The 17,313-nt window shown below is 42.5% G+C and overlaps 1 protein-coding gene across 3 annotated transcripts in view; it reads left to right on the top strand.

Annotated features, from left to right (window-relative positions):
* The window catches only part of ston2 (stonin 2), a 31,676-nt gene that overhangs the window by 10,573 nt on the left and 3,790 nt on the right, over positions 1-17,313 (top strand). For all 3 annotated transcript variants that reach the window (XM_010878600.5, XM_034297357.1, XM_010878601.5), the window contains 4 exons: positions 6,041-7,440; positions 7,629-7,961; positions 8,127-8,349; positions 12,591-12,793. In XM_010878600.5, the coding sequence (XP_010876902.2) occupies positions 6,041-7,440; positions 7,629-7,961; positions 8,127-8,349; positions 12,591-12,793 (2,159 nt within the window). The remainder of the gene's footprint in view (positions 1-6,040; positions 7,441-7,628; positions 7,962-8,126; positions 8,350-12,590; positions 12,794-17,313) is intronic.

Here is a 17,313-nt window from a genome sequence, read left to right as displayed (position 1 = left end):
CTCTGGCAATAAGCATACAGAGAGACAGACCGACTTTGTTTCTCTTAATAATATAGCTTTATACGCTCCAGAGGTGATATCTATTCTCCAGTCCTGTAAAATGGAGGAGGAACTGTTTTGTTTTGTTACACACCGTGATCACTTTAGTCAATCTTTAGATACCGTTGGTTCAAATTTAGAATGGCTGTTCCAAGAGTCAAGTCAGGGATTCTGGTTTCTCTTGGACCATAGTCTTTTTTTTTTTTTTTGGGTAAGGAACCTGCTAACATCACATTAAAGGAAAGTGATTTAATCTCTCTCACTTTTCTGTCACCCCATTTCATCTATTTTCTTTATCTCTATCCACTCTTTTCTTCAATGGTTAAGCAGTTGTTAACAGGATAAGGGTGTGTCAGTCTGAATGACTATTGTGTATTCTTGGAGTACACGTGTTTGTTTTGACCTAAACCTAACCACTTAGCTGGAATGCTGGAGCCTTTTTCTTGTAAGAACCACTCACCAACTAAGACAAAATATAACTTCTTCCTCTCACTAACAAGAGATTCCAATTCATTATTTGCATTTGAGGTTTAGTCCAACAGAAGTCAATGTTTTATTGTATTAGAGGAGAATGTCACAATAAAAATTTTCAAGGAAGTTTCAATTCCTCAAGTTGAATGTGGAACACACCCCACCAAAACTTTCATAGAACTCAGTTTGTGGCGCGTTTGGTGTTGCAGCACCAATCACTGTTAGCAGCATTTTAGCAAGTTACAATTGACCCACACCAGAAGAAGCCTGTCTGTTTGGAGGCAAAGGGGTCCGACCTGGTACGGAATTGGTGTTTCTAATAAACTGGACCCTGAGTTTATACGCTCTTTGAAAACCCTTTTTGGTTTATGGTAGAACCCTTTTGGATTTTTTCCATGGAGAATTGTTCAATGGGATAACCAGTGGAAAAAATACTGAGTGTGAACTACTAGATGAGAGAAACCGATTCTCAACAGGAGGGAAATGTCTTTCTTTTGTGTGTGCTTGGAACAGAACTTTATTCGTTCTGTGAGGAGGGTCAGAAGTGAACCTTGTGTTTATGCTGGGAATGGGACATTGGGGGATGTGTGTGAATGTTTGTGTGTGTGGTCATAAAATGGTTTCTGCTCTAGTAATTGGCTGAAATAACACTGCTTTTTAGGTGACCTCAGTGACCCCAGGGCCTGGTCACTTGTTTTGGTTTACCACTTGTGTCTGTCACTCACACACCCATTGGGCGGCTGAGATGTGGAACGTTTAGGTATAAATATACAGAGCACAACAGACATGTCTGTGTTTACTTGTGAGTTTAAGGAGACTTCAGGTCAATTGACCTACATTACCGGGTTCGGCACATGGGTGTGGTTCAGTTTAACAGATTAAATTTAAACCAGAAGTCCTCTCAAGGATAGTAAAACACAACGGTCCTACTTAAGACCTTTTGTCAAACCCCATGAGGACAAAGTCAATTTCCAGCCGGTTGTTTAGGTTTCGGGTCAAGCTTACAATTCGGGCCAGTGTTACTGATAGGCCTGATCGTGTTTTGTAGGGAGGTAACAGATTACAACCTTATTCCCTAAAGACCTTTGACCTTTCAAGTTGGGTACAGTCCCAGAGGTCCTGTCCACTTCAGGCTGGGTTTATGGTCAGTGGAGACACAGAGAACCATCCCTACGCCAAGTGTTCCCACTCTAGACAAGTGCACCTTGTATAAATTCAGACTTCGTTTTAGTTGCAATGAAGTTCCAGCAATTGTTTTAATTGCTCCTGACAACTCCCAAGCTCCAGTTGACTGGTTGTGTTAAACAGTAATCAAACGTGCTAAATGAGATAGTGGGCCCTCAAGTGAACTGCACAGAAATACAGTCTTCCAGTTATGCAGGTAAACCCTTTATTTACTAGGTATCAAGAAAGGAGAGCATTTCCATCAGGTAGTGAGTGTAGCTGGGGTCTGAAGGTAATCAGAGACCCTCTAAGCTGCTTATGCTGCCTGATCCCTGGGACACCCCCGTCACCTTATAGTGCTGCCTGAACGACTGAACGTACTGGTTAACATACCTGCTCATTTGGGAGGACTGCACAGAAAGTGTGACAGACACGCTGTAAGGTGACTGAAGATCCGCTACAAGAAAGCAACCAGGGAAAGGCTGACAGACTAATTAACAGACAATCGGTTAAGAAGTGAGTTAGGGGGAATACGAAGGTGGAGAGTGAAGAGAAGTAGATTGACAGAGATGAATAATGACAAAAAAAGAAAGGATGGTTTTGGAATGAGGCTTTTTGAGTGAGGCAGTTGGCATGTGAGAAACAAAAAGGTAGACTGAGGAAAAGTAAGAGACAGGCTCTTACACGTTCCAGTTAAACTATGCAGGACGACTACTGGTCACATGACCTATCCTACAGCCAGCTAGCACTGTGGAGTAATGGGGAACTACTCTTATCAAGGCAGCCATTTATCCAGATCTCACACAAAACACCACACCACTCAATCCTTCAGGCATCAAATAGTGGTGAGTGACATTTTCTTCAGCTTTCTCTGTAACTATTTTTCTTATTTTGTCTTAAGTGGTACAAATGCAGAGGTGTGTGTGTGTGTGTGTGTGTTTGGAGGAGGTGATTGGAAGTGTAGTCCAAAGTGTGTAATTTTTGATAGGTTGGTGTGTTATTTTGTTTTTTTTCCTGTGTAATTTGTTTTGAGTGACAGGTAGCAGTTTGAAATAGGATACTAAAATGAAAAATAAGAAACGTTGCCTTTCTGCTGTATTAGTGGCCACCTCTCTTCAGCCTTTGGAGAAGGCTAAACTGGAAAAAGAGAACACATTTGTGTTGGTTTCTAAAGTCCCACTTCAGTCCTGCTGAAGTTTTAGAGCGGGTCTCTCTCTTTCCTTTGTGGTCTTTACTTGGCGAGACATAGCCTGATGTGCTGGCGCTTAGCAACAAGAGCCGTCTTTTTCACAGGGTCTTAGTCCACTGCGGGTGAATCATGCCCCCCCTCGTCTGCCTGTGGCTTTCCTACAGAGGAACAGAGCGTGTGTGTGTGTGTGTGTTTCACATTCAATAAAAAGCAAATGAAACCAAAACGTTAAGTTTCTGTGGTACCAGTAATTCAGTGTGTGTGTTATGTTCTGATGGCTGTATTGAAATGGTGCATTATAATATGCAGCCACTCTGTAGTTAGTTTAGAACAGGTTGTGCGAGCGAGTGTGAATTTATTGCAACGTTACTGTACATTTCCACAGTGCCAGTAAATCCTCTCCGCTCTCCCAGTCAGACTTTCGCCTTTGTCCCCATCTGTTTGTCCCCCCATCCTGACGTGAGGAGACTTGCCCTTCACGGCTCACTACAGCCACAAAAGGAGCCAGATTCCCAGTAGCTAACATACTGCTCAGGTGTTGTTGGCAGCACACACACACTGCTCCCTTCAACTCCTCTCTGTGGCCCTCTCAGATACCTGAAAACAGTTGTTGCTCAACTGCTCTGTTTCACCCGTTCGCTTTGTTCATAGAAGGCTGCAAAACTAGGATTAGTACGTGGACAAGGAGTAGTAAACAAAGAGATTCCTGTTGAGAGCCACACAGCAATGATTTATGGGTAATGTAGTGTAAGGAGAGTGAATGAATGACAATGTCATCAGCTAGTTGAAAGCCCAGAGGATTAGTATTATTTTGTGTTGGTTTGAATGGAGCCTTGTTGTTGCACTGTTACTTCATTTGCCTGCGGATCTGTGAACTGTGCATGTCAGTTACGTCTTTGGAGCCTGGGCAGCTTTTGCGTGGCCTTTTTTGTGTTTGTGTGTTTCATCTGCTGGCAGTGTGTGTTACAGACGTCTTCCTTCGTGTGTTTCCCTACTCTGCAAATTAGTTTCCCACCCTCATACAGCAGAGCTGGCCCTGTATTGTCATTGTTCAGAGGCCACACATCTATCTTCTGTCACTCTCTTCTCTGTATTCCTCCTCCCTCCTGTCTTTTTCCCTCTGCCCTTGTCATTCTGTCTCTGCTTGTCACTCTGGTAAGGGCTGACTACACTGGAGCTTAGCAACTACTGAATAAATGTTATTTTCTACTTTGGAAGGAGGAGTGAACATTTTACATTCTGAGGGACGCAAAGGACGTTAATTTCCCTCACAAGGAGCTTGTATGCAAATGCATTGAACCAGAAATGTGATCAGTACAGAACCCGTTGGCATGGTGGACACCACAGGCCACGCTGAGCTATGTCACATGGTCTGGATGCTGATTGGTGTTTCGTTGATGAAGGCCTACAGGAATTGCTTTACATTTTTACAATTGATGTTTTCCTTCAAGTTAGTTTCGATCTTCCTCCACGATTTTGAATTTTTTTGGTTGAAAACCAACAACAGAACTACACAGACCTAATAATACAAGGTTTGCAGTGGAGAAAAGTAACATAATCCAAATTTGTGTTCAAAATTTTCAGCAACATTTTCAGCAATTCTATACATGCTCACATTTTACAGGTCTAATGCTGTTTGCTTAAAAACTGATTGTGTATTCTCAAAGATTCTAAGATATACCTAACTGGTAGAGAGCTGAGCAATATGGGTCATTGTATGTGTAATTGAATGGGGAAACCTGTAGCTGCTGACACAAACAGTCTCAACCATAAACAACTCTGTGTCAGCAGTTGTATTGGAATTAACTATGTCTGCATGCTTGTACACACACACACACACACGCGCGCACGCATGCACTTTAACTGTCTGTCATTCTCATTGAAAGCAATTCTGATAAATGGTAGATAAATTTTGTTTGCTGCACTATTATTGTTCTTGAAATTTTAGTTTTTTGTTTGTTTATGCAATACTTTACTTTTGTTACTCAGTTCTGTACACTAACCTCAAGAAAAATATTAGTTCATAGAAAAATATATGGACACATCATTGTGCTTTAGTTAAAGCGGCATATGTATGATTTTAACTGTATTACTAGCATAAATACAAACATAAATGGCCAGAAAACATGCAGTAAATGTTTTAATTAATGATTCTTTAGCGCCAGTCCGTCGATCTGTTTGCATTGACTTGTAGTCTCCTCATACTGGCTTTAGACACAGGCAGTACCATCCCTCCCTCACTAAACCACCCTGGACTAGATGATACAATGCCAGTCTGGTTCTGTATGGGATGACAAGGAGGGGACAAGTCGTGTTATTGTTTAAATTCACAACACGTTAAGAGGCTGGCTTCTACACGCCCCTGTAATTTCTTTCTAAAATGTTTTGTTGGAATTTAAAAACCCTTTATTCTAGCTTTTGGACACCATGTTCAATTTTTCCAATATTGCGAAAACTGTAGTTGTATTTTTGTCATATTTATTTTGTCCACATTTCACACAAGCAGTGTAATCCTTTTTAGTTTTCTTTTACTTTGTATACCCTGTTTCTTCATATTTTGTGATATCGAATCAACACACCGTGAACTTGGCAGTTGATGTCAAGACTTTCAAAGCACATTTGAACATGCTGTTCTGTGTCTTATTATGCTCACGAGCCTGAGGGAGCGCATTATCTGAGCCACTACTTTGATTAAGCTCACAGGCGCCCAAGCCAGCAACAAGGAGTCTCTAGAGCGTGACAAGGCGAGGCAACCGTATTTAAATAATAACCCCCCAAGCCCAGCTATTTAACTCAGTGATGGGACCCTGTCCTACAGTACTGAGGTGAGCCATCAACTTTTGTGGCTTGTGATTTGGAGTGAGAGTAAAGCAGCATTTAAAGCCTTCATCTGTAATTACCATTTATTTGCGTTTAGTTGGTTTAAACAAAGAGGTCACTCTTCCCCATGTGCATCTTCAACCAGATATTCTCTTAAATGTTTTTGGCCTCACTCTGTTTCGAGAAACTGTTCCATGCAGTCTAGACCAGTCCAAAGTTCAAATCCGTCTCACTGTTCTTTCAGCTAAAACTCCATCCTCTATTGATTCCACTGTCTCTTTTCTATCCAATAAACCATATCATTGAGTTCTTATGCTAAGAATGAGTCTCATACAATTTGTGTTTGTGTCTCTGTAGATTCATCAGTGTTCCCAGAGGATGAAGGCATAGAGATGGATTCAGTCAGCTGGACATCAAACACCAAACTCCCAATCAGCCAGTTAGAGACCCCCTCCTCCACTGGGCGCTTTTCTTCATGGGTGACATTTGACGACGACGAGAACATGCCACTAGTCCACTGCCGAGAGCGGCCCTCCCACTCCCACCACGGCCTCAGCCACTTCCAGGACGCCAACAGTCATCTAATTAATTCCCTTCCTGATGTTTGTGACCAGAACATGATCCAGAATCGTCACCTCCTGGACCTGACGCCAGGCGGGAACCTGCCTCAAACACTGCTCACCGTCGGCACAACAACCTACACCAAGAAGAATCCTTTCCTGTGTGAAGACCTCAGTGACATCCAGCCTTCTCCTATCAACCCCTTCAGTTCTTACTTTGACAGCAAACAGGAAGTCCCATCACAGCCAATTCAGCACAGTGGTCCTGCCCACCACAGAGACAGCACTCCCTGTGCTTTCACATTTAGCTCTCCTTTCTTCCACTGTCCCAGCTCCCACAGTCAAGAGCTCAAACGAGAATCGAATGCAGTGTTCACCTCTGATTTCGAGCCCAGCGGAGTAGGAGAGACGGCTACTACTCCCCAAGAACGACTAGATCTAAATCAGATGAGAAACCTCCACATTGTTGACCCAGATGACCCAGGAAGCCCCACTCTGCCAGATGACTCTGTTGAAGAGGCGCAAGAGGCAATGGAAGATGGGGTAGAGGGAAAGGAGGAAAGCAGCCCCTATCTCCCGAACCACATGGCTCCTCAGGAGGGCTGGGCCATGCTGCTCCGTATACCAGAGAAAAAGAACATAATGTCCTCACGCCACTGGGGGCCTATCTATGTCCGCCTCTCAGACGACGGCGTGCTACAGATGTTCTATGAGAAAGGCCTGGAGAAACCCTTTAGAACCCTGAAACTGGACCCTCGCCACGAGGCATCCGAGCACCGCCTGCAGAACTACGATGAAGCTGGCCGCGTACACACCATTAGCGTAGACCTTGTCCAATACCGCGAGAGAAGGCGGATCCAGCCAAAGTCACCCATCACCCACCAGCCGATCCGCGAGCAACTGGTGAAGCTGGGCACCACCTGTTACTACGACTACCAGAGTTTTCGGCACTCGCTGGAGGAGACGCTGAGGCGTTTGCCAGCTAGTACGAGCGGGGCCTCACCGGGGACGGCAGGTTCGCCCGTAGGTACAGGGCTGACGGAGGAGGAGGTGCAGGTGGAGATTAGGGACGAGTTCTATGGGACTGTCGCTGCTGGAGACGGGAGGATTCTGAAGCAACTTGTGGTGACGCGGGTGCATGTGCTGGCATTCCTTTCTGGGTCGGCGGGCTGCCGTCTCGGACTTAACGATGTCCAGGTATGAAGGTGGGAGGAGTGGAGAGGACAGTGGTGCATGCTGGGTAGCTCCGAGGTTTGAGGGAGGGTGAAATATCTAGGGGCTGGGCTCCGATTAGAATTTTGTCGGTGGGATGTTTGCAGAGTACGCTGCTGTGAACCACAACGTGGTTGAAATATGAAACCCTTCCCTCAATGTTGTTTGTTCAGGTCAAAGGTAAGGAGGTGGTTTCCAGGCATGACATTATCCCCAACACGACCACACGCTGGATCCGCCTGCGCGACTGCGAGCTTCATGACGAACACGCCGACGAACTAGAGTTCCTGTCGTCGCGCCAGGTCGTCTTCACACCCCCGCCCTGTCGTCGCTTCCAGCTGCTTGCCTTCCGCACAGCTTTCGCAGAGAAGACCCTCCCCTTCACGCTGCGCACCGTCGCCTCAATACGCGGCGCCGAAGTCACGCTGCAGTCCTGGCTACTGATGTCACAGGGTTTCTCTTCCAATCGGGACGCCTTAAATGTCATCCCATGTGAGAATGTAATGGTAAGATTATAGTATTTCATTTGCAGCTCTTGGTAACTTCTCTCAACCATCTTCTAACATCTTTGGGGGTCACTCAATTTAATGCCAAATTGTTGCTATTCCACAAAAATATTTATTTTGGCTTTTACCCTTTTTTCTAACATTGATTATCGTACTTGCCCCTAGATCCGCTATCCTATACCAGAAATCTGGGCCAAGAACTTCCGTCGGGAGGGAGTGATGGGTGAGAGGTCACTTAAGGCCCGGTTTAACAAAGGTGCCAGCTTTGGCACGGCAAGTACTTCCGGGTCAGAGCCAGTGATGAGGGTCACCCTTGGCACGGCCAAGTATGAACAGGCTTTTATAGCTGTGGTTTGGAGGCTCAGCCGCCTGCCTGACAAAAACTCTGGTAAGAAGGGTTGGTATGTTTTTGGGGTTTGATCTTGATTAGATTAATATCCATTAGATTGAAGCCAAAATACACTAGTCAAGCAAAAAATGTTCCTGTCTAGAGGATCATGGAGTTACTGGTTATTTTCACTTGACACAAGGATTTCTGTAAATCCTGGGAATTTTGGAAAAGTTCCTGGAATTTAGCCATCCTAGCTATCAGAGGAGTGTGAGGAGATTGACACAGAAATAGTTTAGTTGTTTTACTGGTCTATTAACTTTATTTTATGATACTGTGTGGTGGTTATTTGTGAATCGCCATTAAAATACTTGGCTTAATCTGTGTCAGGATAACTGCTCCTAAATGTTGACACATGCAGAGGATCAGATCCATCCCCTTTGGCCCAGTTTCCCTGTCATGTTAACAACGCTGTACATTTCTCACTATTCCTCAGATCATTGCTGTAGACTTACCTCGTGTTCTCAGTCTATTTACCTGCGAAAATTACTGTAAATTAAGACCGGTATGTGAGGTTGGGACAAAACTGTAATGTGTTTGGTACTACACTGAACAAAATTATAAACACACTTTTGTTTTTGCCCCCATTTATCATGAGCTGAACTCAAACATTTAAGACTTTCTCTATGTACACAAAAGGCCTATTTCTCTCAAATATTGTTCACAAATCTGTCCAAATCTGTGTTAGTGAGTACTTCTCCTTTGCCGAGATAATCCATCCACCTCACAGGTGTGGCATATCAAGATGCTGATTAGACAGCATGATTATTGCACAGTAAAAGGCCACTCTAAAATGTGCTGTTTCACTGTATTGGGGGGGTCCGGGGGGGTCTGAAAACCAGTCAGTATCTGGTATGACAACCATTTGCCTCACGGAGTGCAACACATTTCCTTCGCATAGAGTTGATCAGGTTGTTGATTGTGGCCTGTGGAATGTTGGTCCACTCCTCTTCAATGGCTGTGTGAAGTTGCTGGATATTGGCAGGTCCTGGAACATGCTGTCATATACGCCGATCCAGAGCATCCAAAACATGCTCAATGGGTGACATGTCCGGTGAGTATGCTGGCCATGCAAGAACTGGAATGTTTTCAGCTTCCAGGAATCGTGTACAGATCCTTGCAACATGGGCCTGTGCATTATCATGCTGCAACTTGAGGTGATGGTCATGGATGAATGGCACAACAATGGGCCTCAGGATCTCATCACGGTATCGCTGTGCATTCAAAATGCCATTAATAAAATGCACCTGTGTTCATTGTCCATAACACACGCCTGCCCATACCATAACCCCACCGCCACCATGGGCCACTCGATCCACAACGTTGACATCAGGAAACCGCTCACCCACACAACGCCATACACGCTGTCTGCCATCTGCCCTGTACAGTTAAAACTGGGATTCATCCGTGAAGAGAACACCTCTCCAAAGTGCCAGACGCCATCGAATGTGAGCATTTGCCCACTCAAGTCGGTTACGACAAAAAACTGCAGTCAGGTCGAGACCCAGATGAGGTGGACGAGCATGCAGATGAGCTTCCCTGAGACGGTTTCTGACAGTTTGTGCAGAAATTCTTTGGTTAGGCAAACCAATTGTTGCAGCAGCTGTCCGGGTGGCTGGTCTGGTGAAGATGAAGATGCTGTGTGTGGAGGTCCTGGGCTGGTGTGGTTACACGTGGTCTACTGTTGTGAGGCCGGTTGGATGTACTGCCAATTTCTCTAAAACGCCTTTGGAGACGGCTTATGGTAGAGAAATGAACATTTGGTTCACGGGAAACCGCTCTGGTGGACATTCCGGCAGTCAGCATGCCAATTGCACGCTCCCTCAAAGCTTGCGACATCTGTGGCATTGTGCAATAATCATGCTGTCTAATCAGCATCTTGATATGCCACACCTGTGAGGTGGATGGATTATCTCGGCAAAGGAGAAGTGCTCACTAACACAAATTTAGACAGATTTCGGAACAATATAAATGTTGCGTTTATAATTTTGTTTGTGTATTTATAATAATAATACTATGTTACTATTATTATTATTATTATTATTATTATTAAGTTGTTAAATATTAGCATCAGGGATAGTAAATGTTTGTTTATATAATTTTGCTGTCAGCAAAAAGACCTCTGATGGTTTTTGAATATAATTGTTCCACATAAACTGCACCATGGAAGCTAGGTGAATTCTTAGCTTAGTTTGTTAAATGTTTCATAAGATCTTTTCTAGCTCGTTTGACAAAACAGGGCTGCTAGCAACTTTGTTATCGAATTGTAATGACAATTCGAGCTATAAGCATCACTTAGTGTTGTTTGTATTACTGCTTGAACCGTAGCATGAAGCCATTTCAGTTGTTGACGTTTTAGTATAATGCCATTGATTTGAGATGATACAAGCTTTATTTGATTTAATATTATACTTAATGTGATAATATTTATTTTTGACCCATATGACGGAATTAGGGTTTATTGCCAGCATGACATTCATGTTAAATTCTTTATTGTAATCCCAATGTTGTGCTGAAAGCGCTAAATAAGTAACATGTTAATTGCGTTGTATGACTTTGAGTTACTTGAAACAATATCACTGCCATCTGCAAATTCAACTGTGTGAATGTTGCGCCATGTAAACTGCTTGACAGCCTTATATTCTCATTTAAGTCACACAATCCGTTATGATGTGGACAGTCTGTGTGAGTGGAAATGGTTGGTATTTCACAGTGCAAAGGGGGACAGGACACGGTGTCTATTTCACCCAGCAGTAAGACAAGATGAACATTGATCTGTTACTGTTGTCATTACACTGTGCACACACTGTCAATAGTCCTTACCCCAGGCAGTGGGGTAGTCCTTACCCTGACAGTGTTGTTGTGTGTTAGTTCTCTCTATATGAGTTGGCCTGTGTGTATGTTCTCCCTGGCTTCAGTCCAGTATTAGCATGTCTCTGTCAGAATGTGGTCCCCCTCCAGGCCTTTCGGCAGCCCGTCAGCATGGCTGCCTGTCCTGAGTGCCGATTGGCCAGACAAAGCCCTGGCTGTCACCATGCATTACCTCACAAACCAACCGGCCACAGGCTTCTATTGTAAATACACAGGCCCTGACACATGGCTGCACCCCCCCCCCCCCCCCCCATTTTGTGGACCTCTTTTTCCCTCTTCCCTCCTACTCTAAACCCTTTCTCTTCTTTCTATTTCACCTTTCATTCCCTTGTCCCTTGCTTTTGCCCTCTTTCTTCAGCTCTGCTTCTCCCTCCTACTCGTCTCTTCTTAACTGTGACCCTCCATTTTGTCTTTCTCTGCTCTTTGTTTGTGACATTTTTGTCTGTCTTGCTTTTAACTTATTTTTTTCCTTTCTTTTTCATACGTATTCATCCCCTCAAGGACCTTTATACCCCCTCACATTTTGTTTTGTTACAATTTGTAATGAAAAGGAATTTAGGTATTTGCTACATTTTATTTGCACCACATCCACAATACTTTTAAGTTGCAAAGTATTGGTCTTATGTGGAACAAAAGTTAATTAGACTTACTGTACCAGTGGAAGATTTTGACCCAAGTATCCATTCATTTGATTGTGTAAATGTCTGAACTTTTAATGAGATGTTTTATTCATGTCCCAATGGATTGTGTCTTCAGTTGATCCTGTCCACAATCCCGTTCAATGTAGCCATGGCCTTTTTGATAATTGTCTTGATAAAAGGGATTATCCAGCTTCGTCCAAGGTCTATCCTGTATTTGGGTTAATCAATTATTATTATTTCCCAGTCCTAGTAATTAAAAAAAGTCTTGGGTGCCAGAGTTACTCCTTTGTTTTTTTTTGTTTTTTTGCTGTGTGCGTGTGTTTGTTTGTGCGTCTCTCTCTGTCTGTCTGTCTGTCTGTCTGTCTGTCTGTCTGTCTCTGTGTGTGTGTGTGTGTGTGTGTCTGTGCATCTCTGTCTGTCTGTCTGTCTGTCTGTGTGTTTGTGTGTCTCTGTCTCTATGTGTGTGTGTGTGTGTGTGTGTGTTTGTGTGTCTGTGCATCTCTGTGTGTCTGTGTGTGTCTGTGCATCTCTGTCTGTCTGTGTGTGTCTGTGCATACTGTTAACCCCTTATCCGACAGTTAACCCCTTATTGGTCCCAGTGCGCCTGAATTTGCACTTCCCTGCACTGTAGGGGTTAGGTTAAAAGTTACATTTTGATTGGACCGTGTGTTTCAGTTGACTACTAGATCATTATAATCTTTAATGAGTGCTTGTCTGTTCCCCTGTCAGCATTGGGCCACCCTCACACCTTCTTCTGTCGTCTGGAGCTGGGTTCGGACCGGGAGGTGCCAGACTCTCTGCAGAACTACCTGGAGGTAGAGTTCGACATGCCTGCCGCCTCTGCCTCTAAAGCTACCGTCCGCTCCCTCTCTGTGGAGGACCGGGCCCAAGTTAAGAAGTGGATCACTTATAAATCACACTACTCTTACCAGGTAAGAGGAGACCAGGTGTTTTTATTTGTATTATTTCCTTAATGGGGCAGTTCTGGCTGTTTGTGAATGGGCTGATAAGGTAAAATAACACCCACCCACATGTGGGCTGTCCTTCTGGTCCGCTGCGGGAGTGAGTGTATGCGTGTGAGTGTGCATGTGCGTGCACTTGCGCGTATGTGTGCATGAACAAGCCGTCCAAACGTGTCATTAGGAAAGATGAGTAACCACTCGCCCTCCCACTAAGGCTGAATTGTAGTCAGCATAGCCACTGTAGATCAACACAACAACTAACTGAGGCCCCCTTGAGTGTTTTCCTGAAGCTAAACCACTGATGACATGGTCACATCCTCCCACTAGAATTTACCGTATACATCTTCTAGCGATCTAAGTTGAGCCATGACTGACTGTAATTGACAGTGAAGCACTATTAGTTTAATTATGTGCTCTGTCCTGCATCCCTGTACCCGTTTTGTTTGCCATGCTCAGTGATTGGTCAAAGTTTAGATGCTACAGAGATTTGATTTGTGACAAACAGTGTTTACTTGTTAAATACAGTCTTGTGTATCCTACATAAATCATTTAATGTCCATGGTACGTCATTGGGAAAATTTAAGCAAATATTTAATGTGAACTTCCTTGGATATGTGTGGATTGGCAATGCTATAGTGTGTGAATCGTTAAGTGTACCCTACAGAATTGCGTCGGTGGCATTTATTGGGTGTAATTTACTCATTTATTTGTGATCTTTCTGCAATTATCTGCAGATTAATTCTAAAAACTGTGATGAATCCTCAGTGCAGGAACAAGAACATACAGCAGACAGGTAGCCTCATCCTGGTCCAAAATACGATGATGATGATGATGATAAATGTAATTACAGTGGATATAAAAAGTACTGTCTGTGTGCTACATGTGACCACAATATCCTGTATTCTTCATATGAATGGGCTATGGGGTAGGGTGGCAAGATGGAAAAACAACACTGCACATCACCCAAAGAACACCATACACACAGTGAAGCATGGTGGTGGCAGCATCATGCTTTGGGGCTGTTTTTCTTCAGCTGGAACTGGGACCTTAGTCGGGGGGGAGGGAATTATGAACAGTTCCAAATACCAGGCAATTTTGGCACAAATCCTTCAGGCGTCTGTTAGAAAGCTGAAGATGAAGAGGAAGTTCACCTTTCAGCATGACAACGACCCAAAGCACACATCCAAATCCACAAAAGCATGGCTTCACCAGAAGAAGATTTTGGAATGGCCTAGCCAATGCCCAGACCTGAATCCATTTGAATTGTTTACGGTGCCCTCCAGAATTATTGGCCCCCTTGGTGAAAAGGCAGTGAAAAAAAGAAATGTGTTTATTAGCTTGTGAAAATTTTATATGAATGTAACTTCTTTAATTGAGTGTAAATGTTCAAAGAAAAATTATATAGTCATCAAGAAATAATTATTTTATACGAAAATCATTGGCAGTAAGATTTTACATTTTTGTCATATTATACAATATCAATAAATATAACATCCTTGGAATGGGAATTCAATAAAATGTTAAATAAGACTAACAAATATAGTTAAATCTGCATGCATTTTATTGCAAATGTAATTAATATATTTACAATAGCTTATTTAATATATATCTTGCTGTAGCTTGTTGACACCCCTTTCCCCAAAAAAATACTAACTTAACAATAGCTAAGTACAAAGTGAGGTACGACTTGACCACATACCATTGTTTGTGGCAAAGCAGGTTACATTATTTTGTTGGCTGTTCTTGCAACTTTCCACTATACAGCATAAAGTTGGGGCAGTGCTGCCTATGAAAAATTCTGTGGTTCTTTTACTTCTAAAGGCAAAGGGAACGTTATTCGGAGGGTGATAAAGTACTGTGCCAATATCTTCATTAAGATTTTTTTCTTTTAATGATTTTCACTCTTAAAATTTAGGTTTTTATTGTGTAAGATCAAACTGATAACCAACAATGACAATTACTGCCTGTTTTGTCCATACTTACCTAGGCTGCCAATAATTCTAGAGGGCACTAGCCCATGTTTAAAGTGTCTCACTTTTTACTTGACAATCTTATTTAGAAATATGTTAATTTTCACAAACTATTTTATCAACTTCAAATAAATATTCCTGATAATTGACCTCTAAAAACAACAAATGCTCTCATACATTTTCAGAAATTTAAACAGTCATATTTTTCTATACAGTACCTCAACTCCTTACAAAAACAGTTATTCAGTAATTTCATATATGTTTATTGAATAGGGACTGACATCAGGTAAACATAACATTTGAGCGATTATGTGTTAGTGAGTCAATGTAATCAAGGAAATAAATCTTCTAGTTGTTATTACTGTTGTAGCCCTCTAACCATCCACTCAGAACAATTTTAAGACAATATTTCCTACAAATGAGCAATCTAAAATGTATTGTAAAGTCTACTGCAGGGTCCCAGGTTAATTCTCATTAAATGGAGAGCTTCAGGCTTATCAAGTTTGAGGTGACAGCTGGTAACGATCACCCAGTCCAACACAGGGATCTATCTGTATCCAGCTCACAGCATGTTATCTGCCAATGTAGTCCCTTGATCGACCTGCTTATCCAGGTGGCCAGATGGTAGCCCGGTGCTATGACCGACAACACTATCCTCTGCTTATATAGTCCAGCCTTAACCTCCCTCTTGTCAAAAGGTTTTTACAGAGACGGGAAAGATCAAATGCCTGATGAAGATTTTCATTAAAAAAATGTAACACTTGCAAGCAGAAACAGTGTGAAAGATTGTTATTTTCTACACTCTAGCCACTACTGTCTCCTGGACTGGTAAAATGTTGTTTTTCTCGTCAGATTATTACGTATTTTGGAGAGTATTGAATACAAGTGGGAAAATCCTTCAATTAAGTGGAGGGGGAAGTCCTTCCATCTTTCGGAATCATAGCTTTTTTAAATTAAAATGGCCTTGTTAAAGAGTGATTTAATCTATTTTGGCTTTAAGCATTAATGTAAGATATTTTATTCTTTCTGGAGACCACTTGAAAGGGAAGGATGCAATTCTGTCTTTGTCACAGTGTCTTACTCACTCCAATTGATCTTAAAGCTGGATATCTTGCTTAAATGTGAGAATATTACTGGTACATGCTTATCTGTGGGTTCGGTACTGTTTGTAACATCTGCATGTGGACTTAACTTAATTTAGCCTCTTTGTTTATTCTAATTCCTTGTGTCCTTTAGTCATCTCTGAGTATGTAGTCCAAATGTTCTGCAAATAAAAGAAAAGGTGTGGTTGAGAGGGTGCACACTTGACACATTCCTCAATGGGGTGTCCACATCTTAAATCAGACTTAGCAATAGGAGACTTCTGTATACAGTGATATACAGTATTTAAACAATAAAGCACAATGGGACGTGTTAAATGGCCAATATACCACAGCTAAGAGCCGTTCTTAGATATGATGTATTGCGGCAGAGCCGTGGATGGAGTACTACAACAATCAGGCCTCGGTGGAAGAGTCACTAGACTGCCCCTTCTGAATAAAAAAAAACATATGACATACCTTCTGAAGCATGAGGGGAAAATATAGAGTTGATGAAACCAAAATCACACAATTAGCCCCAAAATGCAACATCTGGCAAACAGACAAAATAACACTCAACACCAGGCTTATACTCTGGTGAAGCATGGTGGTGGGAACATCGTGCAATGGGGATGCTTCTCAGCGGCAAATACTGGGAGACTGCTCAGGATGGATGAATGGAGCAAACTGGGATGAGGTCCTTCAAGAAAACCCTGATCTAGAGCACATAGGACCTCTGACTGGGGCAAAGATTAATCTTTCAGCATGAAAAACACTCAAAGCACACAACTAAGAAGACCTTGGAGTGGCTTCGGGACAAGTTTGTGAATATTTTTTAGTGGCCCAGCCAAAGCCTGAACCCTATTGAACATTTATGGGGATACCTGAAAGTCACAGTTCACTGACACTCCCCATCCAATCTAACAAGCTTGAGAGGATCTACTAGGAAGAATGGGGGAAATGGACCAAAAGCAGGTATGCCAAATTGGTGAAGTTGATGGATACTGAAAAAGTTGAGCTTACACAAAGCACCAAATAAAGATTCTGAATACTTAAGTACCTTTAGATTTTTTAAATATAAACATATTTTGGTTTATCATTATGGAGGGTATGATGTGTAGATTGATGGCAAACATTTGTATTTAATCAATTAACTCTATAACACAGTAAAATCATGAAGTTGAAGTAGTCTGAATACTTTCTGCAGGCACAGTACATTTTAGCCTTTCCAACTTCTGTTATGGGACTTTCTTTGATTGGCTGTGCATACGTAGGCCTCTGTAAAAGTAAGCTGCAGTGGAAATATACTTTTTATGGATGTTGTCATAGAAAGCAACCTGGTTTCAATAACACTGAAATTGTATAACAAAGAAATGGTGTAAACCAGGATCATAAGTTCACACAATGTCAAAGAGCAGAAACTGAACACATTTTTAATAAA

The sequence above is a fragment of the Esox lucius genome, chromosome 15 (genome assembly GCF_011004845.1).
Source record: "Esox lucius isolate fEsoLuc1 chromosome 15, fEsoLuc1.pri, whole genome shotgun sequence".
Taxonomy (NCBI): Eukaryota; Metazoa; Chordata; class Actinopteri; order Esociformes; family Esocidae; genus Esox; species Esox lucius.
Note: the sequence above shows the minus strand (reverse complement) of the source record. Positions and strands in the feature narration are given on the sequence as shown.